This window comes from Schistocerca nitens, chromosome 2, assembly GCF_023898315.1.
Source record: "Schistocerca nitens isolate TAMUIC-IGC-003100 chromosome 2, iqSchNite1.1, whole genome shotgun sequence".
NCBI classification, from domain to species: Eukaryota; Metazoa; Arthropoda; class Insecta; order Orthoptera; family Acrididae; genus Schistocerca; species Schistocerca nitens.
Window position 1 is genome coordinate 483269763 of NC_064615.1, and position 25321 is coordinate 483295083.

Sequence of the window (25321 nt, forward strand, 5' to 3'; positions counted from 1 at the left end):
TCAGTTCTTTATAGAGCATTTAGAGGACAATTTTGGGGAGGTGGAGGGCTTGTACAATATACAGTCTGGGTCAGTCTTGATAAAAACATCCTCCTCTGCCCAGCCACGGGCATTACTTGCTTGTGACAAGCTGAGGGATGTTTCTGTTACTATCACGCCCCATAAGAGCTTGAATATGGTCCAGGGTATTATCTTCCACAGGGATCTTCTTTACAGTCTGATGACGAGCTGCGCGCCAACTTAGAGCACCGAGGAGTCCATTTTGTCCGGCGCCTCCACCGGGGTCCGAGGGATAATCAGGTTGCCACCGGTGCCTTCATCTTGGCCTTCGAGGGTGACACATTACCTGAGAAGGGAAGGTGATGGTCTACCGCTGTGATGTCAAGCCATATATCCCTCGCCCGATGCGGTGCTTTAAGTGCTGAAAGTTCGGCCATATGCCTTCCTGCTGTACTTCCAGCCTCATATATTGAAATTGTGGTCGCCCATCCCATCCCAATATTCCATGTGTCCCACCTCCCATCTGTGTCAACTGCGGAGAGCACCATTCCCCTTGCTCGCCGAACTGTAGGATTCTACAGAAGGAAAGGAAAATATTAGAATACAAGACCCTGGACCGACTGACCTACACTGAGGCTAAAAGGAAATTTGAAAGTCTCCGTCCCATCCACGTGTATGACAACATCTTATGCCGCTGTTATACCTACTGTTTCAGCCCCATCCGTTGCACCAATTCCAGTCAGCTCTCAGAGCCGTAAGACCCTCTCTGTTTCTCCCGCACCACCTACTTTGGGTGCAAGCCCCCCCCCCCCCCTCCCCTCCCCAACCATGGGGAACATCATCCCCAACTTCTAAACTGGAGAAGGATAAGTCTTCTTTGGCTCCTTTCGCTAGGATGGGCTCCCTTGGGTCACTCCCTTCCCAGGTTCCTACCAGTGGCAAAGCCTCCTAAACACTGGCTCTGCAACACACTTCCTGTCACTGCCCCTGCATCAGGCCCATGGATGCCTGCCCAGATGGGCATTAAACAAGGTGGACTGGGAAACTTTCACCTCTGTTGTCACTGTTGAATCTCCCCCACATGGTAAACATCGATGTGATGGTTGAGCAGGTGACTACAACAATCATTTCTGTGGCAGAAAGCGTGATGCCTCGCTCTTTAGGGTGCCCCCGGTGAAAGGCATTCCCTTGGTGGTTGCTGGAAGTTGCTGAAGCAATTAAGGAGTGTCGGCGAGCTCTACAGTGGCATGAGCAGCACCCTTTCCTGGAGCACCTCATAGCCTTTAAACGGCTCTGTGCCCGTGTCCACCAACTTATCAAACAATGGAAGCAGGAGTGTTGAGAGAGGTATGTCTCGACCATTGGGTCCCATGTGTCACCTTTCCAAGTCTGAGCAAAGGTAAAACACATTTTTAGGTCCCAGACCCCAACAGGTGTTCCCGGTGTTAACATAAATGACATGTTCTCTACCAACGCAAATGTGATTGCCAAGCACTTTGCTGAGCACTATGCTTGAGCTTCTGTGTCAGAGAATTACCACCAGCCTTTCGCACTCTGAAACAGTGGCTGGAAAGGAAAGTCCTCTCGTTCACTACATGCCACAGTGAATCCTATAACACCTCATTTACAGAGTGGAAGCTCCTCAGTGCCCTTGCACATTGCCCTGACACAGCTCCTGGGCCAGATCGGATCCACAGGCAGATGATTAAACATCTCTCATCTGACTACAAGTGACATCTCCTCATCGTCTTCAACTGGATCTGGTACGATGGCATCTTTCCATCACAATGGTGGGAGAGCACCATCATTCCAGTGCTCTAACCCGGTAAAAACCCGCCTGATGTGGATAGCTATTGGCCCATCAGCCTCACCAATATTTTTTGTAAGCTGCTGGAATGTATGGTGTGTTGGTGGTTGGGTTGGCTCCTGGAGTCATGTGGCATACTGGCTCCATGTCAGGGCAGCTTTCGCCAGGTTCGCTCTACCACTGATAATCTTGTGTCCCTCAAGTCTGCCATCTGAACAGCCTTTTCCAGGGGCCAACGCCTGGTTGCCGTGTTTTTTAATTTACGAAAAGCATATGACACAACCTGGCAACTTCATATTCTTGCCACATTATCGAGTGGGGTCTCCAAGGCCCGCTCCCGATTTTTATCCAAAATGTTTTGTCGCTCCGTACTTTCCGTGTCCAAGTTGGTGCCTCCCATAGTTCCCTCCATATCCAGGAGAATGGGGTCCCGTAGGGCTCTGTATTGAATGTCTCTCTATTTTTAGTGGCCATTAATGGTATAGCAGCAGCTGTAGGGCCATCCATCTCATCTTCTCTGTGTGCAGACGACTCCTGCATTTCATACTGCTCCACCAGTACTGGTGCTGCTGAGCAACAGCTATAGGGAGCCATCCATAAGGTGTAGTCATGGGCTCTAGCCCATGGCTTTCAGTTTTCAGCCGTGTGTCATGCATTTCTGTCAGTTTGTAGCGTTTAACCAGAACCAGCATTTTACCTTAATGACGATCCACTAACTGTCATGGACACACATCGATTCTTAGGTCTGGTTTTCGACACTTGTTTGACTTGGCTTCCTTATATTTGTCAACTTAAATGGAAGTGTTGGCAGCAGCTGGCACCCCCAGTGTTGCGTTTGCTCAATCCATTGCACCATTGCGGAGTTCGACTAGTGACAGAAGCCTTTAGGACAAGTCCAGTGACCAGAATACTGGTGGAGGCTGGAGTCCCTTCATTGAGGATCAGACATGCACAACTGCTCGCCAGTTACGTTGCACACATTCGTAGCTCTCCTGAACATCCTAATTACTGTCTTCTTTTCCCAACCACGGCGGTTCACCTCCCGCATAGGTGGCCCAGGTCAGGGCTAATGAATGCAGTTCACAAATGATTGCTTCTGTCTGGCATCCTTGCTTTTACCACCTCTCCTTGAGATCCATTCACATACAACTCCATGGCATAGCCCTAGGCCAAAGTTTTGCCTGGACCTTTTGCATGGCCCTAAGGACTCCATTAACTCTGCAGCTCTCCGCTGTCACTTCCTCTCAATTCTTGAAGTGTTCCAGGGCTCTGAAGTGGTTTACACTGACAGCTTGACGGCTGATGGTCGTGTAGGCTTCACCTACATTCATGGCAGCCATACTGAACAGCATTCCTTCCCCGATGGCTGCAGTGTATTCACTGAAGAGCTGATGGCCCTATCTTGTGCACTTGAGTAAATCCGTTCATGCTCTGGTGAATCGTTTCTCCTCTGTACTGACTCCCTGAGCAGCTTACATTCTATCGACCAGTGCTACCCTTGCCATCCTTTGGTAGCGACCATCCAGGAGTCCATCTATGCCCTGGAATGGTCCAGTCATTCCGTGGTGTTTGTCTGGACCCAGGACACGTCGGCATCCTAGGCAATGAACTTGCTGACAGGCTGGCCAGACAGGCTACGCGGAAACCACTTCTGGAGATGGGTCTCTCTAAAAGTGATCTGTGTTCTGTTCTTACACCACAAGGTTTTTCAGCTTTGGGAGGTGGAGTGGCATAACAGTATGCACAACAAACTGTGTGTCATTAAGGATACTGCAAATGTGTGGAAGTCTTCACTGCAGGCTTCTCGCAGGGAATCAGTTGTCTTTTGTTGACTCCGCATTGACCATACGTGGCTCACACATGGTTACCTCCTTCGTCGTGAGGACCCACCTCAGTGTTGCTGTTGCTCCTAAATGACGGTTGTCCACCTCTTGCTGGATTGCCCACTTTTAGCCGCTCTGTGGCAGACTTTTAACTTTCCCAGCAGCCTACCTTCGATGATGGGCAACAATGTTTCAACAGTAGCTTCAGTGTTATGTTTTATTCATGAGGGAGGGTTTTATAATTTGATCTGAGTTTTAGTGCATGTACTTTGTCCCTCTGTGTCCTCCACCCTAGTGCTTTTAGGGTGGGATTTTAAATGTGTTGCAGAGTGGCTGGCTTCTCCTTCTTATTCTCGTGGTTGGCCAGCCACTGTAATCTTTCTTGTTTTACTCTTTTCTGATTGTTTCTTGGGCGCCTCTGTTGTTTCCTTGTCCTCTCTTATTCCTTTTAGTGTTTGTTGCCTTTTCTTCTTCTTCCTTTTTTTTTATGCTGTACGTGTCATTTGTTTTACTCCACCCCTTGTGGACTTGTTTTTTTTGGATGAATGACCATGCAGTTTGGTCCCTTCCCCCCCCCCCCCCCCTTTCAAACTAACCAACCAACTTAGTACACTCCTCCACAAACATCACTAGCTGGATCACTGAGTCCAGTGATCTTATATGGAAGAGCAACACAGGTTCAGATATCTAAACTCCATGAAATAGGAAAATTTGGGATTTAACCTAGGACATTGGTGCATAATCTAATGACCAGGAAACCTTTTCTCTCCTCATCAGTCAAATTCTGATGAGGCAAATTTCTTGAGTTACTATAATTTGATCTGGCTAACTCCAGATGAATCAGCCCCAGCAGTGGAGATAAGCTTATGTCTCAGTGAAGGTGGGGTATCAATGAAAGCAGGTTTAGTATGATGAATATTATGTAAATGGTGTGCAAGTATTTCAGCATGTTTAATAAGTTTTTACAAGAAGAGATTTTTATGAGGCCAATTATGAATACAAAGTCAGATGTCTCCCTGGATACGTGCATAACCTCCAGACTTCATAATGTAGAGCTAGGTTTGAGATTTGTTCAGAGATGAATATCATACTGTTCCATTGTCAAAGTTGAATAAGTTTTAATGTGTTGTAAGGAACAACCATTGGATTAAAAGTTATTGTTTTCAATTAAATCCAAAGTTGGCAAGTTAAAAATATTTACTATCAAAAACAGTCTTGATCACAATTTATTTATTACGGTGACCGGTTTCGACCACTACTGTGGTCATCTTCAGACCTACAAGTTGTATACAAAGCTTTAATTAGAGGGCTACATACATTAAAGAAAATACATCAAGTTATAAAGCTATAAAACAATGAATTACCAATGAGTAAGAACCTTTTACTTCTGGAGAAACCAATGCATGTCTTACTATATATAATGGAGGCTCCAACCACTTCTGATGGAATGATGTCATTACTAACCAATGGGTTAATGGTTGAATAATAATGTAAAATTTCTTAGTTAAAAGAACATTGTCAAAAAATAAAAATAAACACACACTAAACTTAGCTTATTTAACAGCTATTGTCAACTAAGAAGCGTTAAAAATATTTAAACATGTAGGATAAACAAACTTCATTTTGACAGTACATGGGTTGCCCTCTCAAGGCCTGTTAGTGAACCATTTGGAACCACTGGTTGCCATGGTTAAGTTGGATGCCTTTCCAAAGGTGAGGCAGCAGGCTTCTTCCCCCTGAAGTTGTAAATTTGATAGGCAAACTAGTGGTTGCCATGGTGAGGATAAACACCAGTGCAAAGATGTGGCAGCAGGCTTCTTTCTAATGAAGTTATTGCGAAAGTGGAATGGCAAAGACTGTCATGTCAGACGATGTACTATTGAGCAGCAACATGACTTTATTGAAATGATTTTTCAATGAGTAGGCTGCAATAATCTTTAGCTGACATGTATAGAACATGCTGCACAGATACAATTTACTGGTGTAATAAGAGACTTTCATTTACATAGATTACATAATAATTCTTACAGATAAATACTAAGAGAAAAAAATAATTTAAAATTGAGAGGGCACGGTAGTTGTGCATATTTATGAAATATTGTCTATGAAGTTCATATGTAGATTTCAATTTGTTTACATGTGACTGTTTTTAAAGTTAAAGCACATAACAGCATAGAACATCACCTTCTCACATGCTGAATGTCGGTTTGCATAAATTGCAAACAAATAAATTGTCATATACACTTATGACATGATGAGCGTGGGGGAAATTATGAAAACTGAATAAATTTTGAGCTGCTAATATCGCAAAAATCATTTATTCATACAGATTATCAGTTTTGTCAATTCTCTGTTGCCATCTCCAGATCCAAAGATGGCGACAGAGAATTTCCAAAACTGGCAATCTATATGTAAAGTACACTTATGCAAAAGAGGAGTATATTAAACTGGAATTATGTTACATAACCAAGACCTGCCCAATCCAGCCACCCAGCACTTCCTATTCCAGTCCTGTTATGGGATTACTTTGTCTCATCAAAGGTTGGGCCACTTGTGAAAGCAGCCATGTTGTACACCAGGTCTGCTGCAACCACTGCACAGATTTTTATGTTGGTATGACAACCAACCAGTTGTCCACTAGGATGAATGGCCACTGCAGAACTGTGACCAACAGCAAACTAGACCACCCTGAGGCACAACATGCAGTTGAAAATAACACACTTCATTTCAATGACTGCTTCACAATCCTGGCCATCTGATTCCTCTACTCCACCACCAGCTTTTCTGAATTGCACAGATGGGAGTTATCCTTGTAACACCCCTCCAGAAATTATCCTGGCCTCAACCTGTTGTAACCTACTTCCCCCACACCCTCCACCCAATAATTTGTGCCCCCTCGTCCTATCCTATCACCTCCTCCCTTCCTTTTTCCCTCATCCTTTTTGTGTGTCATCCTCTGTCAATGTACCTGTTAATCATTTTCCCTTCTGTGCTCCTCTCCTTTTCTTCTATTCCTTTCCCCCCACTCCACCTATTGATCTGTGCCTGACAATCTCTAGTCCCTGCATGCCCCATCAGACAGTGCTCTTCTCCCCCCCCCCCCCCCTCCCAACTGTACCCTGCTATCCCAACCCCTTCCCCACCCAACATCAGAACTTCAGATTTGTATTCACATGACAGTCACATCCCTGCTGGAGCTGCCAGTGGTAGCAGTCATGTGTGTGTGACCTGTGTTTACTTGTGTGAAAGTGTGTTTTCTTTGCTGAGCAAGACTTCGGCCAAAAGCTGTAATTTGTAAGAGTCTTTTCACTGTGCCTGTCTGAAACTTAATGGGTCATCTTTACGGTGAGTTGCAGTCAATCCTTTTCCTAATATTGTTCATACACCAATCTTAAATACATTTGAGCCAAAGTTCAAACAGTTCTTGCTTGACCACTGCTTCTACTCTGTCTCTGAATTTCTGGAACTACATAATAAATAAATGTCATTTATCAAATATTGTTAATTATGAATTATGTCCCTTTGTACTATAATGTACTTCAATCATGTTGTCTCACTTAATAATTGCTCATCATACACTATTTGATCAAAAGTATCCGGACACCCCCAAAACATACATTTTTCTTACTGGTGCATTGTGCTGCCACCTACTGCCAGGTACTCCATATAAGTGACCTCAGTAGCCATTAGACATTGTGAGAGAGCAGAATGGGGCACTCCGCAAAACTCACGGACTTTGAACGTGGTCAGGTGATTGGGTGTCACTTGTGTCACACATCTGTATGTGAGATTTCCACTCTCCTAAAGATCCCTAGGTCCACTGTTCTCGATGTGATAATGAAGTGGAAATGTGAAGGGACACATACTGCACAAAAGTGTACAGGCCGACCTCGTCTGTTGACTGACAGAGACTGCTGACAGTTGAAGAGGGACATAATGTATAATATCCAGACCATCACACAGGAATTCCAAACTGCATCAGGATCCACTGCAAGTACTATGACAGTTAGGTGGGAGGTGAGAAAATTTGGATTTCATGGTCGAGCGGCAGCTCATAAGCCACACATCACGCCAGTAAGTGCCCAATGATGCCTCACTTGGTGTAAGGAGCATAAACATTGGACGACTAAACAGTGGAAAAACATTGTGTGGAGTGACGAATCACAGTACACAATGTGGCGATCCGATGGCAGAGTATGGGTGTAGTGAATGCCCGGTGAACATCATCTGACAGCATGTGTAGTGTCAACAGTAAAATTGGGAGGCACTGGTGTTATGGGTGTGGTTATGTTTTTCATGGAGGGGGCTTGCACCCCTTGTTGTATTAGATGGGTAGATCACATAACTAATGAGGAAGTATTGAATAGGATTGGGGAGAAGAGAAGTCTGTGGCACAGCTTGACCAGAAGAAGGGATCGGTTGGTAGGACATGTTCTGAGGCATCAAGGGGTCACAAATTTAGTATTGGAGGGCAGCGTGGAGGGTAAAAATCGTAGAGGGAGACCAAGAGATGAATACACTAAGCAGATTCAGAAGGATGTAGGTTGCAGTAGGTACTGGGAGATGAAGAAGCTTGCACAGGATAGAGTAGCATGGAGAGCTGCATCAAACCAGTCTCAGGACTGAAGACCACAACAACAATATCACAGCACAGGCCTACATTGATGTTTTAAGCGCCTTCTTGCTTCCGACTGTTGAAGAGCAATTCGGGAATGGCGATTGCATCTTTCAAACAAAGCACTTGTTTGTAAAGCACAGCCTGTGATTGAGTGGTTACACGACAGTAACATCTCTGTAATGGACTGGCCTGTACAGAGTCCTGACCTGAATCCTATAGAACACCTCTGGGATGTTTTGGAACACTGACTTCATGCCAGGGCTAACTGACTGACATCGATACCTCTCCTCAGTGCAACAGTCGGTGAAGAATGGGCTGCGATTCCCCAAGAAGCCATCCGGCACCTGATTGAACATATGCCTGCGAGAGTGGAAGCTGTCATCAAGGCTATGGGTAGGCCCACACCATATTGAATTCCAGCATTACCGATGGAGGGTGCCACGAACTTGTAAGTCATTTTACACCAGTGTCCGGTTCCTTTGATCACATAGTGTATGTATGAGCAATGTAGTATGTCAGTTTATATTGTTATGTACTTTGATTGTATTTGTCATGAAGTCACGATGACCACTGTAATCATAAATTAATTGTATTTACCTCTTGTCCTATATCATATGTACAAACAATGTGACAAAAATTATTTCCTGAACAACATAAATAAATAAACAACATTTATAGTCATTCATACACCACAGTGAATGCACAATATTATTTTACTGTAGCAAAATCTTTTATGTGGATTAATTTTACCAGAATAGACTGTTTCCTTAAAAAAAAAAAAAAAAAAAAAAAAAAAAAAAAAAAAAAAAAAAAAAAAAAAAGAGTCAGTATCTATCAAACATGAATTGTTTGAATTGCTTATGAAACAGGATTTTGCTTCATTATTGAGCTGTGTGACTAAATACTTCTGATGAACAGAAGCTTTTTAATACAATAATCTGAATTAATGAAAGTTGTCTGATGTCTTAATAGAATGATGTTTACCTTCTGTCCTTAAAGCTGAGATTTTATCAGTAACACGTAATGATTTATACAGTAGTGGGAGGCGAGAAATACCAGAAGCTGCACGTCAAGAAGACACTCTCAGAACAACAGATGCAATAAGAATCTTCAGCCATACAACAGAGATGCCTACTTTGCCACCTGTCTTGAGCAGTGAAGTAGATGATTTCTTGGTCAATAATTCAGCAAATGTGCTACCACTTTCTCATGAAAGCAGCTTACTGGAAGAACTTCCGATACTAGCAAGTGAGTATCATTATTACAGAAAATATTCATTGTGTGTGCTTACTGTAATTACATATGTTGATGAGCTGGTCATTGACATGATTTAATGAAACTGTATGGTTAACAAGCTAAACTCACAGCCATCATCTTGCATAAGAGCAACGGATAATTCCCTCTCCTGTCAGTTTTGTATTGCAAATTTTGATTGAAATAAATCATTGCTAGGAAGGATTTCATCTTTGTATTGTTATCAATAACAATGTCACAAATTTCCAGTCAACCGGTTGCAAATTCTATTTGTGACATTGTAATTAATTATGGTATGTTCAAAACGTTATCAATGTCTGTTATTTTACATCTGTATTAACATATAGTGACTGTTTTAGAAATAATTTTATTACACCTTAGGTAGCTGAGACAAAACTTGAAGATATTTATTTGTGATATTGACACTTGTGATTCCCTGCATTCATATAAATACCTAAAATATAATTGAGACTATTAATCTAATATATATATGATTGTATAGTTTTGGTTATCTAATATTTGGAGTACATTCTATGTTTTTGTGTTTTTAAGAAGCAGCATAGTTCATGCAAAGTGTTAACATATTTTTATCTTTGTGAATCTGGAACTTCCCACATGTATAATGTTTTTAGAAGTGCTAGAGACATGTGTAGATTTTGTAGAGAAAGTCATTTCTTAATATAAACTGAAGTTTGAAATGTACTTCAGCAAGCATCAGTAGATGTGACCAAAGATTAACTACTTGGGTCACAAAGATGATAAAAGTACAGAAAATAAAAATAAGTGGCGATCTAACCCTCTTGAATGCAATAAACTGTGTTACTTATCCTTTTTCAATGGCATATTCAATTAAACTGCTCATTCTCCATAACATTACTTTTCTCTCACTGTGAGCTTCCCAGAAACGAAAGGGAGTGCTGTGGAATAACCTCAACCTAAGCCTTAAGCAGCAGTAGGGTAACCATTAGCAGCAATTGAGAGAAAATTGTATCTCCCTGCATATCTGGCCCATAAGGCTTTCGCCATATTCCTAAATAATGACATTATCAAGAGAGCTATTGGTATGTGCCCATGGCACATCTTCCAGCATTTTTATTCCGCGACATTAAAAATGGAGGAAGCTGCAAGGCTCTGAACAGAAAAGAATGTAAACAGTCCAGGGTATTGAACTGACAGTACATACCAGTCAGCAAGTATATAATACACTGAAGAGCCAAAGATACTGGTACACCTACCTAATAACGTGTAGGGCCCCTGCAGGCACACAAAAGTGCCATGACATGACATGGCATGGACTTGACTAATGTCTGAAGTAGTGCTGGAGGGAATTGACACCATGAATCCTGAAGGGCTATGCCCCATTGCTCATGTGCCAATTATAACACTAAGAGTATGAGGGGGTGAAGATCTTTTCTGAATGGCACGTTAGAGGGCATCACATATGTGCTCAATAATGTTCATGTCTGCGGAGTTTTGTGACCAGCAAAAGTGTTTAAACTCAGAAGTGTGTTCCTGGAGCCACTCTGTAGCAATTCTGGATGTGTGGGGTGTCACATTGTCCTGCTGGAATTGCCCAAGTCCATTGGACATGAATGGATATAGGAGATCAGACAGAATCCTTATGTATGTGTCACCTGTCAGAGTCATTTGTAGACATATCAGGGGTCCCATATCGCCCCAACTGCACAAGCCAAACACCACTACAGAGCCTCCATCAGCTTGAACAGTCCCCTGCTGACATGCAGAGTCCATGGATTCATGAGGTTATCTTCATACCCATACACATTCATCTGCTTGATACAATTTGAAACGAGACTCATCTGACCAGACAACACGTTTCCAGTCATCAACAGTTCAACGTCAGTGTTGAAGGGCCCAGGCAAATCATAAAGCTTTCTGTCGTGCAGTCATCGAGGGTACATGAGTGGGCCTTCGGCTCTGAAAGCCCACATTGATGATGTTTCACTGAATGGTTCACATGCTGACACTTGTTGATGGCCCAGCACTGAAATCTGCAGCAATTTGCACTTCTGTCACGTTAAACGATTCTCTTCTGTCGTTGTTGGTCCTGTCCTCGCAGGATCTTTTTTCGGATGCAGCAGTGTCGGAGATTTGATGTTTTACCAGATTCCTGATATTTATGGCACACTTGCGAAACATATGTATGGGAAAATCCCCTCTTCATTGCTATCTCAGAGATGCTGTGTCCCATCGCTCATGCGCCAATTATAACAAATTCAAACACACTTAAATCTTGATGACGGTTTCTCGGGTCTCCAGCCGGGTGGTAGCATTGATATCTCGCGACGTTTCGGGAAGTGTCATACTACCCATCTTCTGGGGAAGTGTTGAGATTCACGGAGAGTGGGCTATTTATATGCGCAGTCACTCCCCTCCACTAGACCTCGGGTGGCTGCGGTGGACCAGCGGCGTGTGCACGGTGGTGGGGATGGCGGTCACCCCCAGCAGCTGCATTTGGTTCTCGGTGTAAGCATTCTGTCTGTGTCCACGGTGGAGGACGTTGATGGGCACGCTCCTGATGGATTGCCTCTATCGCAGGGTTCCATGCTGCGCTGAGTTGGTATGGAAGGAATGCTGGATGGTGGCAGCTTGTTGCATGAATGAGCAGCACAAAGACAAACAGTACTGACCAACCTGGTACATAGGGCGCGCGCTGTCTGCGACAAAGACAGCCTGCCATCCAAGCTGCAACACCTGAGGGAAGTCTTCCAACAAAATGGCTACAGTGAAACGCAGATCAACAGGGCGCTTAAAAGGAAGAAGGAAGCAGTGAGAACCCCAGAAGATGATGTTGAAGAGGAAGAAGACAAACAACTCGTGTTCCTTCCGTACGTGGGTCCGCTCTTGGCCAAAATTGCACAACTTCTGGGCAAATACAATATCAAAACCATTCTCCAACCACCACGAAAGACGAGGGAACTCCTAGGTTCTGCCAAAGATGCGCTAAACCTTAACACACCAGGAGTATACAGCATACCATGAGAGTGTGGAAAACAATACATTGGGCAAACACTGTGCTGCATATCTCAATACTGCAAAGAACATATCAGATGTGTGCGACTAGGTCACACAGAAAAATCAGCCATAGCGGAACACAGCATAAATGAAGAACACATCTTCAACTTCGAAAACACGAAGGTACTGTGCCGAGCATTTGGCTTCTGGGAAAGCGTTATCAAAGAATCCATAGAAATAATGATTCATGACAATCTGGTCAATAGAGATGAGGGATACCAACTCAGCGCAGCATGGAACCCTGCGATAGTGGCAATCTGTTGGGAGCGCGCCCGTCGATGTCCTCTGCTGTGGATGCAGACAGAATGCTTACACCGAGAATCGAACGCAGCTGCTGGGGGCAACCGTCATCCCCACCAATGCGCGCATACCGCTGCTCCACCGCAGCCATCCGAGGTCTAATGGAGAGGGGTGACCACGCATATAAATAGCCTGCTCCCTACGAATCTCGACCCTTTGCCAGAAGATGGGTAGTATGACACTTTCCGAAATGCGGTGAGATATCAGCGCTACCACCCAGCTGGAGACCCGAGAAACCTTCTTCAATAGCTTACGCCGGGAAAGCCTACAGTCACATACACTTAAATCTTGATAACCTGCCACTGTAGCAGCATTACCTGGTCTAACAACTGCGCCAGACTTTTGTTGTCTTATATAGGCGTTGCCGACTGCAGCACCGTATTCTGCCTGTTTACGTGTCTCTATATTTGAATACGCATGCCTATATCAGTTTCTTTAGTGCTTCAGTGTGTGAACATTTTCACAAGTGGCTCACCAATGATATGGTGAAAGGCAAACACTTAACATAGGCATCAAGTGGCACACAAACGAATTGAGACAGACTCAGTGTGTGACTATATGTATATGCTGTGACAAAGAACATAATTTCATTAGCCGTGCAGACTCTTCAAAAGAATAGATACCATGCATTCATATACTTGATTCACCTTGGTGGGCAATGAATCCACAACCTTTGGCATGGATGCACATTTACGTTCAACCTCCAGCAGGAACCTAAAATTAGGGAGCTTGGAGGACATTGATGGGAACTGTGGATAGGTGGTGCTAGATGGGAGCCAGCCTGGGAATGTGCTGAGGTAGCCCACACATTTGTGGTAAATATGATGTTTGGGTGGCACAGTGATTCACACATCTGTCTCATAAGCAGGACATCCTGGGTTAAAGTCCCAGTCCATCCCAAATTTTCACTCATCGCTACTGCTTTTGCATGAAGTCCCGATGCAGCTGATATCATTAGTTCCTTCCCTTTCCTTTCCTTGCTCCCCCCTTCCCCTTCAATTTACATATCAAGTGACATAGGAGGTGCGACAGTAGAGTAATGAGACTGATGTGGAAAAAAAAAATGTTGCTTACCGTTTTAGTCAGGTTTAGTGTTGTCTCCTTCAGAGTAGTTCCATTCTGATTGCACACACTTTTTCCAGCGCCTCTGCCATTGATGGTAACATTTCTGGAACTCATCTTCTGTAATATCCTCCAAGACCCTCGTCACAGCTTTTTGGACATCTTATGTTGTTCGAAAATGGTGTCCCTTGACCACCATTTTGACTTTTGGATATAGAAAAAAGTCGCGCGGAGTGATATCTGGTGAATAAGGTGGCCATGGTAGTACTGAAATGCATTTTGAGGTTAAAAATTGCTGTACTGACAGAGCAGTATGGGATGGCGCATTATCGTGATGTAGAATCCAATTATCAGCAATGTTGGCATGGACATGAAGAACTCTTTTACGAAGTCTTTCTAAAATTTCATTGTAGTAATATTGATTAACTGTTTGTCCAGGAGGCAGCCACTGTTTATGAACAATTTCCTAGGAATCAAAGAAGCACACAAGCATGCATTTCACTTTTGACTTTGACATGTGAGCTTTTTTTGGTCTGGGTGATCCCTTTGAGCACCATTGCGAACTTTGGCGTTTTGTCTCTGGAATTGTACCAAAAACCAACTTTCATCACCAGTGATAACACAGCTCAACAATTCTGGACTGATTTCTATTTGCTCTAACAGATCGGATGCCACAGTTTTCCGTGTTTCTCGTTGTTGGGGTTGAGATTTTTGGGGACCATTTTTGCACAAGTCTTTCTCATACCAAGAACTTCAGTTATTATTAGACGAACCATTTCTCGATTGATGTTCAGTTCTTTTGCAATCATTTTCACAGATAATCTTCGTTCAGATCATACGAGTTCATGCACCCTGGCCAAGTTAACATCTGTCCGTGAGGTTGATGGTCGTCCACTGCGGTCTTCATCTTCAACATTCGTTCTGCCTTCACTAAACATTTTATGCCAATGAAAAACTTTAGCTCTTGACATAACTTCCTCTCCAAAAGCGTTCTGAAGCTTACTGTAAGTTTTCATCTTGTTTTCACCCAATTTAATGCAAAAAGAAGTGTCATACCATTGTTCAATATTATGCGGTTCCATTTCCATGATGAGAGACAGAAAAATGTGTTCACTTATTACAGCACAACTCACAACTGAGCAGTTGCATTGATGTGCCGCTCGGACTAGAAGCAGCTTATAGACCAAGGTCAAAGATATTGTGCTTACACAAGCCTGCAGGGTTGTCACATCTTGCAAAGAAAATCAGTCTCATTATTTTATTGTCGCACCTCATATGTTATTTCTGCAAATGATGTTGTCGAGTTGCCACTTTGAACTATCACAATGTGCTATGATGCATGGTCCTGTTAGAGATAGTATGCGCCTAGCTTTTATTGAGGACCTAGAGTTTAACATGAAAGATTAATCACTTTGTGAGTGACATTTCTTTGTATATGTAAAGTATCATCAGAACTGAATATGTTAGGTGCTGACAGTACTCTGGAACAAACCAGGGAACAAATGCTAAAATTTTGTTATTGATTTGACTTGTGACTGAGCTACTAAGTCATTCAGGAATAATTTACTTTAAATTTGATAACAATAAAAATTTACAATCAGTTTCCAGGCATTTCCAGAAATATATGGTGCATATTTGTTCTTGTATTAAGAATTATTTGTTTTAAAAATGTTCATAAAGAGATATCATGAACCGGAAGATCTGCCTGTTGAATGTTACTGCAACAAAAGCACAAATTCCAGATTTTGTTCATTGAAATCATTTTGCAACAAAAATGTTCTTCATACTGATTTATTCCTGTCTCTGAATTTTTGTCATTATTCATTGGAATTATGCATTATAATAGATGCAAGCCTAAAGATGAGGGCTATGTACTTTATCACATTGCTCATTTGCTGCAGCGAGTTGTATTTACTTGAATGAGGGTGTATATCTTCACAGACAGTCGAGTTAAATTGACAGCTATACACATGACACCACTTACTGCCAGGTGTGCTCAACAGTTGACTACTTTATTGTAATATGAATAGTCAAATGTCATGTGAGTAACATTTTTCCAAATTATTGAAATATAATTTTTAATTTTTTTTAAGGACCAGATTTGCAGTCTGACAACAGAATTGTGCCAGTGGTTGGAAACAGTAAAATAGAACGACTTGCTCTGGAATGCCAGAGACCTGAAATGCAAGCCCCATGTCACCTCGGACAGAAGTGGCACTGCACTGCAGATGGTAACAGGTAGTCCCAGAAGATATAGATATATATTATGCCACATGTTTAAAGTTTTTTTTAAAAGATTTCATTCAGAGAGTGAATTTAATTAAATATAGCACTTATATACACTGACTTGTTTAACAACAGAAATTAATAACTGAAAACAGTATGTGGGCTTTTAACTTATGACAGGTGACTTGTCTTCCTGAAATAGGTGGCGAAAGCACAAATGCAAGTTTCAGACCTCCCTGGCTCCAAGACTTCCTGGGAAGAAGTGCACATGTTTCACAGATTCAGGACATATGTTTACACACATTGAAAGTGATGACAGACGAGGCCAGCGTCAATTTACCCGGTGAGTCATATTTTGGAAAAATGATAACAGTCACTACTGAAAGAGGATGCTATTAGAATGTAGATAAGATGTACTATGTTATTGTTTCATTATTGTGTAAATCTAATTTTTGTCTACTGCGCCCTCTGCCATGCACTGCTTGTGGAGTGTATATGTAGACATAGGTGCCCCGTATGTCCCAGTCCCAGTGAATGTTAAACTGGTACTTTTCTTCTGTTCTTTTTTATGTAAGCTGCAGAGTATTGTTACATTCCAATAAATGATGATGTATACAGTCAATGAAATAATTAGTCACTGTATTTCTTTGTGTGTTCTGTCAGTGCACAGCTGGTCAGAGATATGAAGACAAAGATGTTACCACCAGTACGCCAACGAAGACGTGTTGCTCCAGAACTTCGGCATCAGTTGATTCTAAATGCTGTCGATTCTGATACTCTGAACAGCCTCTTAGCACAGTATCACACGCATACCCGTAGGAAACGTGACACTGCTGACACACTTACTGATATCATGGCCGATATAGAGGATGAAATTTCTACTTTAAAGGTGCAGTAAGGCTTCTTTTCATTGTTTGTAAACTTAGCTGAATGTTTAATATCATGATTATTGTGTATATAATGGTGGGAATTGTTGAAAATATGGAGCAATTGTTGAGATCTCAAACAGTAGTTATTTTTATTTGTTTTCGTGCAGTTTGTACTTTACATGACCCAAGGTTGGGTGCCACTTTTCCTTCCACTCAACAATCTTACGTCCTTTCTATTCTCCTGAAACTCTGAAAGATAGACACTGAAACTTATTTAAAACTCGTATATATGTTAATGTGCTCTGGTTCTTAATCAAATATTTCAGTTCCCAGCATAAAGAATCTTTCCTGCCTTTGAGGAAAATTTTATGCTAATTAGATCTTCAGTAACTCATGATTGTCAAAATTTCTCACTGAATAGGATACTCACATCTACCCGTAACTAAATTATGTATCTGAATACAGTGTAACCAGTTCTCTCATTCCCTGTCTTTTTTGCACAGTGATGATAAAGAAATCGAAATAAAAAGATTCTTCAGGTCACACTGATCTTGTATGTTTTCTTCCAGCTATATTGAGGTTGGTTTGTATTTGTTTTAATTCAGCGCCAAAATAAGTAATGTAATGTAAGGTATTGTATTTTAAAACAACAAACAGTGGCTGAAGAATTTAAATAATGCTCTTCATTCAATAAAGCAGATATCCCTGTGTGTCTTTATTGTATAACAGTCTTTACAGTCTCACAAATTTCCTTGTTGTGACCAGAATATGAGTTACAGCATATTATTGCCATCTTCAGATACGATAATCCATAAAGAGTTTCACCATGATGTATACAAACATCATGATGATGTTCAGTATGCATTACTAAATTTGTACATCATGGTGAAACTGTTCGTGCATTAATTATCATATCTGGAGAAGACATTGATTTTCTGAAACCAGTAATGTAAATATTTGTAGTAGTTAGGTGATCTTCATGTAATAAATTATTAAATATATACTGAAGAGCCAAAGAAATTGGTACACCTGCCTAATATCATGTAGGACCGCATAAGCAAGCAGAAGTGTCGCAACACGATGTGGCATGGACTTGACTAATGTCTGAAGTAGTGCTGGAGGGCATTGACACCATGAATCGTGCAGGGCTGTCCATAAATCCGTAAGAGTATGAGGGGGTGGTGATCTCTTCTGAGCAGCACATTGCAAGGCATCCCAGATATGTTTCCAGAATGAGATTTTCACCCTGGAGTGCAGTGTGCGCTGATATGAAACTTCCTGGCAGATTAAAACTGTGTGCTGGACTGAGACTCAAACTCGGGACCTTTGCCTTTCGCGGGCAAGTGCTCTACCAACTGAGCTACCCAAGCATGACTCACGCCCCGTCCTCACAGCTTTACTTCTGCCAGTTCCTGGTCTCCTACCTTCCAAACTTTACAGAAGCTCTCCTGCGAATCTTGCAGAACTAGCACTCCTGAAAGAAAGGATATTGTGGAGACATGGCTTAGCCACAGCCTGAGGGATGTTTCCAGAATGCGATTTTCACTCTGCAGTGGAGTGTGCGCTGATATGAAACTTAATTTAATCTGCCAGGAAGTTTCATATCAGCGCACACTCCACTGCAGAGTGAAAATCGCATTCTGGAAACATCCCTCAGGCTGTGGCTAAGCCATGTCTCCACAATATCCTTTCTTTCAGGAGTGCTAGTTCTGCAAGGTTTGCGGGAGAGCTTCTGTAAAGTTTGGAAGGTAGGAGATGAGGTACTGGCAGAAGTAAAGCTGTAACGACGGGGCGTGAGTCATGCTTGGGTAGCTCAGTTGGTAGAGCACTTGCCCGCGAAAGGAAAGGTCCCGAGTTTGAGTCTCGGTCCAGCACACAGTTTTAATCTGCCAGGAAGTTTCATCCCAGATATGCTCAATAATGTTCATGTTTAGAGAGTCTGGTGGTGAGTGGACGTGTTTAAACTCAGAAGAGTGTTCTCGGAGCCACTTTGCAGCAATTCTGGATATGTGGGTGTCACATTGTCCTGCTGGAATTGCCCAAGTCCATCTGAATGCACAATGGATATGAATGGATGCAGTTGATTAGACAGGATGCTTACATATGAGTCACCTGCCAGAGTCATATTTAGATTTATCAGGGGTCCCGTATCACTCCAATTGCACACGCCCCACACACTTACAGAGCCTCCACCAGCTTCAACAGTCCCCTGCTGACATGCAGGGTCCATGGATTCATGAGGTTGTCTCCATACCCGTACACATCCATCCTCTTGATACAATTAGAAATGAGACTCATACGACCAGGCAACACGTTTCCAGTCATCAACAGTCCAATGTCGGTGACGACAGGCCTAGGTGAGGCGTAAAGCTTTGTGTCGTGCAGTCATCAAGGATACACGAGTGGGTCTTTGGCTCCAAAAGCCCACATCAGTGATGTTTCATTGAATGGTTCGCACTCTGACACTTGTTGATGGCCCAGCATTGAAATCTGCAGCAATTTGTGGAAGGTTTACACTTCTGTCATGTTGAACAATTTTCTTCAGTCGTCATTGGTTCCGTTTTTGCAGGATCTTTTTCTGGATAAAGCGATGTCAGAGATTTGATGTTTTACTGGGTCCCTGATATTCGCGGTACACTCATGAAGTGGATGTATGGGAAAATCACTACATCAGAGATGCTGTGTCTCATCGCTCTGGCACCAGCTATAACACCAATTTCAAACTCGCTTAAATCTTCATAACCTGCCATTGTAGCTGCAGTAACTGATCTAACAACTGTGCCAGACTCTAGTTGTCTTATATAGGTGTTGCCGACCCCAGCACTCTAGTCTGCATTTTATACAAGGTGTGTCCAAACAGTAAGGTGACTCTATATTTTTATGAAAAAATATTTATTAATTCATCAATACTCATGTTGTCTCCTTCAAAGATATCTCCCTCAGATACAATGCACTTGTGCCAATGCTTCTTCCAATCATCAAAGCACTTTTCATAAGCACTTTTTCGTACAGCCTTGAGTACTGCCAGTGGTGCAGTTTTTATTTCCTCAATCATTGAAAATCTTTGTCCTTTCATAGGTCTCCTCTGTTTTGGGAAGAGAAAAAAGTCACAGGAGGCCAAATCTGGTGAATATAATGGATGAGGCATGATTGTCTTGTTGTTTTTGGCCAAAAAATATCTCACAAGCAACAATGATTGAGCTGGTCCATTGTTGGGATGCAACAGCCATGAATTGTTTTTCCACAATTCCGGACTTTTTTACGTATTGCTTGTCGCAAACATCCCATAACATAAATATAATACTCCTTATTGACCATATGACCTTGAGGCAAAAATTCATGATGTAGGATGCCACAGTATTTTAAAAAATAATTAAAAAAAAAACGGTGAGCAAAACTTTGGTATTTGATTGAACTTGGCGTGCTTTTTTCAGTCTTGGCTCTGTGGGATGCTTCCATTGTGACGATTGGGCTTTGGTTTCGATGTCATAATTGTAAACCCATGTTTCATCACCAGTTATGAACCTGTTTAGCAAATCAGGATCATCATTGAAACCATTCAAGAGCACCTGAGTGATGCTCATGCAATGGTTCTTCTGATCAAAATTGAGAAGTTTTGAAACAAACTTTGCCGACACACATCTAATGCCCACAACATCCAGAAAAATTGCCTGACATGAGCTGACCATTATGCCAACATCCTCAGCAACTTATCTTATGGTAATATGATGATTTTCCAAAACAATTTGCTTCACAGCTTTTATGTTATCATCTGTTGTTGATGTGCTGGGGTGTCCAGAACTAGGTTCATCATTGGCATCTTCTTGACCATCTCGGAAGAGCTTGTACCACTTGTAAACATGTTTTTACTTATAGCAGACTCACTGTATTTCAAGTGTTTCAGAGCACTTTATTCCATTTTTCACCCAAAATTTAATGCAAAGTCTTTGCTCCATTTCTTATAATAATCCAAAATCGCCAAGTACACTGAAACAAATATTAATAATTAACAAAGCTTTTCAGACAACATGTTCATACCTGATGCTTCAGAGCTTCACCAAATCCTAAGTTCGTACTTAACTCTAGATAGTTTGGCGTAGACTCTATATAACATTCATTTTCGTTTGGTGCTTGACCACTGTCATCAGGTCTCCTTCTTCCTTGGAGTCCACAGAAATCCAAAGCACAACTGCAAAATGCAAGTGACCCCTCACTGGCCAGTCCAAACTACATATCCATCATCACTTTATGCACTGTGCCCACATTTTTCCTTCTCATATCTGCACATAAATTCCAACAAACCCAGGCACAGCAAATGCTCTTTACTCTGCTGCTAATTAAAGTCACATTTTTCACACATACATCTTTCATCGGTCTAGTAAACGGAAAGTGAGACATGTTGCTATTATAGCAACATCTATCACTACAATGTATAACAATAATAGTTTTATTTTATTCATGACTGTAATTTTCAGCAACTGTAGTATTATGTTTTCAGGATAAATTTCAGTTGTCAGTTGCAAATAAATTTTATTATGCTGTACCAGTTTTGACAAATTAATTTGTCATCTTCAGAAGCTTAGTATTACTTTAGCAGATGTCAACACATTCTTCACAGAAGGATAATCACACCTATGTATCTGTTATGCTCAGATACATTGATGTGATTATGTTACTGTAAATTGTCAATCAGTGTTTAACACAATCACATAAAATGTATATGTTTCTGGACATACCATGGCATTATCCCTCTATGAAGAAGATACTAACATCTGCTAAAGTAATACTAAGTTTTTAAAGCTAAATTAATTTGTCAAAATGGTAAAGCATAATCAAATTTATTTGCAACTGATGACTGAAATTTATCCTGAAAGAAAGTTTTGAACAATTTCATCTTTTCTTTTTCTTACAGTTGAGCCTGAGTGCTTAGATTGTAATACTAATGATTCTGGCAGTTTAACTGTAGATCAGTAAATGATATTTACTATGGAACATAGCTTATGTACTATGCCTTGGACTGCAGGATAAATTCCAACTTAACAACTAACAGCAGAGATAGGCAGAAACATAGCCCACGTAAGAAATTTTGGAGTGTAGGTTTATGTGCCTTGTGACAGAAGAGTGCTGGAGTAGAGGAGACTGACTTATAAAGTTACTTATGATCAAGAATCATTGGAGAGACATCAGGACAGGATGAGACGATTCTGGTGTCGGTTAGCCTTTCTTTCTATCCTGCTGTATCCTTCTCCTTCAGACAACCTTTATGTTTTCCACAATCAATCCCAAGTCTCATTTCTTTCAATCCTCTTACATCTTTTGGCAGATGAAGCAATCTTTGTTTCTAAGCGGCAGCCATGACTTTCTGCTTGTGTTTGTCTCTGGTGCTGCTGGGTAAAGGGAATAAATCAAACACCTCAGGTTGTGTTTTCATAACATATCCTGTCTGCTTACAGGAATCACAAGGCAACAATGATAATTCACATCAAGATTTTTATCCTGGAGGTTGTGTTAGGACATCAAATGGTAGCGTCAACTGTACAAATGCTGTCTATGAGGATCCACGTGCATGGCGCTCATCTCGTAAGAGTATAGAAGAACGAATCAGAGAGCTCAAGCAAGAACTCAGTGTGCTAAAGGTGAGACATGAAAATTTGCATTTGTATTGTTATGAAATGTAAGATGAACAGTACATGTAGACTCCAAAACATGTTAACTAAAGTTCATAGGCATATGTAAGTATAAAAGTCTCACATTATTATCATAAATTAAGTAAATCGATAATTCATAACACATATCTGCCCATCCTTTAAGCATTGGCATGCAGATGTGAGGATTAAAAACTGGTACCTTTTTTTTTTTTCTTTCCCCAATGTTAATGTTGCTTGTAAAGAAATATATGTAAACTTTGCAAGCAACTTTTAACTTTTGCTTCCGAGATACAGGTTCAAGAATATTCTATGACATACTGAATGAATAAATGTGTGCGTTATTTCAGATGAGTGTAGCAAGAAAAAATGTCACTTTCTGGAGAAGTCAAGCTTCAATACAGAAGTTTAATGAAAATTCTTGGTAATCTAAAAATACAGCTGACATTGTTCTAATTGTATGGGAAATGGAAAATATGTTTTCTTCTCACTTTTTCCAGAAGTGTGCTTATGTTTAAAAGAAGATTTTTGCTCTGAAAGCTTGTAGCTCACTTAGAAAAAATCACAAATTCTGTAATATGAATTACAAGTTTTTTTAGAAGATTGTAGATTCATCTAAGAAACACGCACACAGTTGAATACAACATTGTCTATAATTCTTAAAACTGTACTGATAGAGGCACTTAAGATACTAGATTATATTTAGTACAAAATGGGATTCAAACCCCTATCTAACCATCCTGATTTGTGTTTCCCTAAATTATTTCAGTGAAATGATTCCTTTGAAAAGGCCACAACTAATTCTCTGCCCCAACATTTTCCAGTCTTACCTTGTACTCCATCTGTGGTGACATTATCAATGATATAATTTAATGTAATGTTAAACAGTCAGAAGTCCAGGAAGGAATAACAATATTATGAGGAGGATAGATCGTTACTCATCATATAAAGCAGCTAATAACCAGCACTTTGCAAACTATAATTGTATGTAATAAGTATTTTGGGCCTCTAACATATTAAATTTAAATCCTGCATACGTGTTCTTTGCTATATATAAATACAATGCCTGACCAAAAAGTGAAGCACCCAGAAAGGGAGGAGGGAATGAAATGAGACTTTAGGGGTTAAGAGCTTCTGTGATATCAACTCATATTTACAAAGAACTTGGCAGTATGAGTCAAATTATCATTATGATGTTGCATCCCTCATGGCCTGGATGCACACACTAATTTAGTTGAGAAGGGTGTCGTAAAGCCATCCTGAGGTAATAAGCCATCCTGAGGTAATCTGCCCCATAACTCTTGTATCTGCTCCTTGATATCTTGGATAATGGCACTGGGACTGAGTTAAAGTCCTAATTAGTCCCATGTATGTTCTGTTGGGGACAGATCTGGGGATATTATTGGCCATGGGAGTATCTCAACATCGTGCAGATATTTCATAGATGCCCATGTTGTGTGGACAAGCATAGTTCTGTTGAAAATTGCCTTTCAGAGTTTCTTCAATCCTTTCCAGCAACAGCAATGACTTGAAGTTGCCTCAGATGGCTCTCCACAACATGACACCAGGAGCAACACTACTGTGTGTGTCTAAAACACTGGTATGATGTACCTCTCCTAAGGTTACCCCCATACTCGCAGATGATGGTCGTCAAGGGTAGTGAAGAGGTGTTTTATCGCTGAGCACAAAGTGATACAGTTCAATGGCAGTCGATGCTTCACAGTCATTCAAAATGCAGCCATTTGTGTTGTGGTGCTAACAGCAGCTAGCATACTGGTTAGTAATTCTCTAGTCCTGCTGCTGCTTGTCTCTGCCCAATGGAGTTTGACCTCCCTTTCTAAATTGTTTCCATAGAATGAGCCTTTTGGCAAATAACTCCCTCCCTAGTATCTCTGACAAGGGTTCCTCTCAGGCCCCTCTCCTCCCCCTCCCCCCTTGCTAGGTCACTAGCACAAATAGCCAGTCTGTGGGGTGGAGCTGTTATGTACCTATCTCACTGAGCCTTCTACAACACAGGGAATCATTCCTGGTACCTGAGCTATTCACCACCTCGTGTATGCCTAGGAGAGGTTGCTTATCTCTTGTGGTCATTGGAAATCCCAGCAACGACCATCGCACCAGGCAGCCCTTGCTGCAGCTGGGTATTGCAGCAGCGTGAGTCCCTGATTGGAGTGGGTGGTAACAGGCCAGACACTCTGCACATGAAGCATGCTAAGCTTCATACTTCTGGCTGCTCTTCTGCAGCTGTCTCTTCAGACAGCAATCATTCTCTCTCTGCTCCTTCTTTTGTGCCCTCGGCCTTCCCCTCCCTGGCCATCCACTGAGAGGAAGGCTGGACCTGCCAGTGTGGGGTGAAAACCTTTTCCCATTACTTGGTTTGTTCCAGGATAGATGGGGAGACTTTTGCTGCTGCCAAACCACTTCTTTTTTACATATCAAAGATAAGTTTGGTGAAGTTGACTCACTTACTGAAATGCCATCTGGTTCCCTCCTGATTAAACCCTGTTCTGCCAGTCACTCAACTTCCCTTTGTGTTAGCTGCAAATGCTTAGGAGACATACCAGTGAGCATCACTCCTTAAATATGATCCAGAGCATTATCTTCTGTAGTGTTCTCCTCCTCCAATCTGACAAGAAACTCAAGATTAATCTGGCACAGTACAGTTTTCATTTTGTCCAGTG

The 25321-nt window shown here is 41.6% G+C and overlaps 1 protein-coding gene across 2 annotated transcripts in view; it reads left to right on the plus strand.

Annotated features, from left to right (window-relative positions):
- LOC126236416 (extracellular sulfatase SULF-1 homolog) overlaps positions 1-25321 on the plus strand; it is a 799264-nt gene that overhangs the window by 694286 nt on the left and 79657 nt on the right. For both annotated transcript variants that reach the window (XM_049945711.1, XM_049945712.1), the window contains exons 11-15: positions 9285-9496; positions 15994-16138; positions 16329-16469; positions 16790-17015; positions 22449-22631. In XM_049945711.1, the coding sequence (XP_049801668.1) occupies positions 9285-9496; positions 15994-16138; positions 16329-16469; positions 16790-17015; positions 22449-22631 (907 nt within the window). The remainder of the gene's footprint in view (positions 1-9284; positions 9497-15993; positions 16139-16328; positions 16470-16789; positions 17016-22448; positions 22632-25321) is intronic.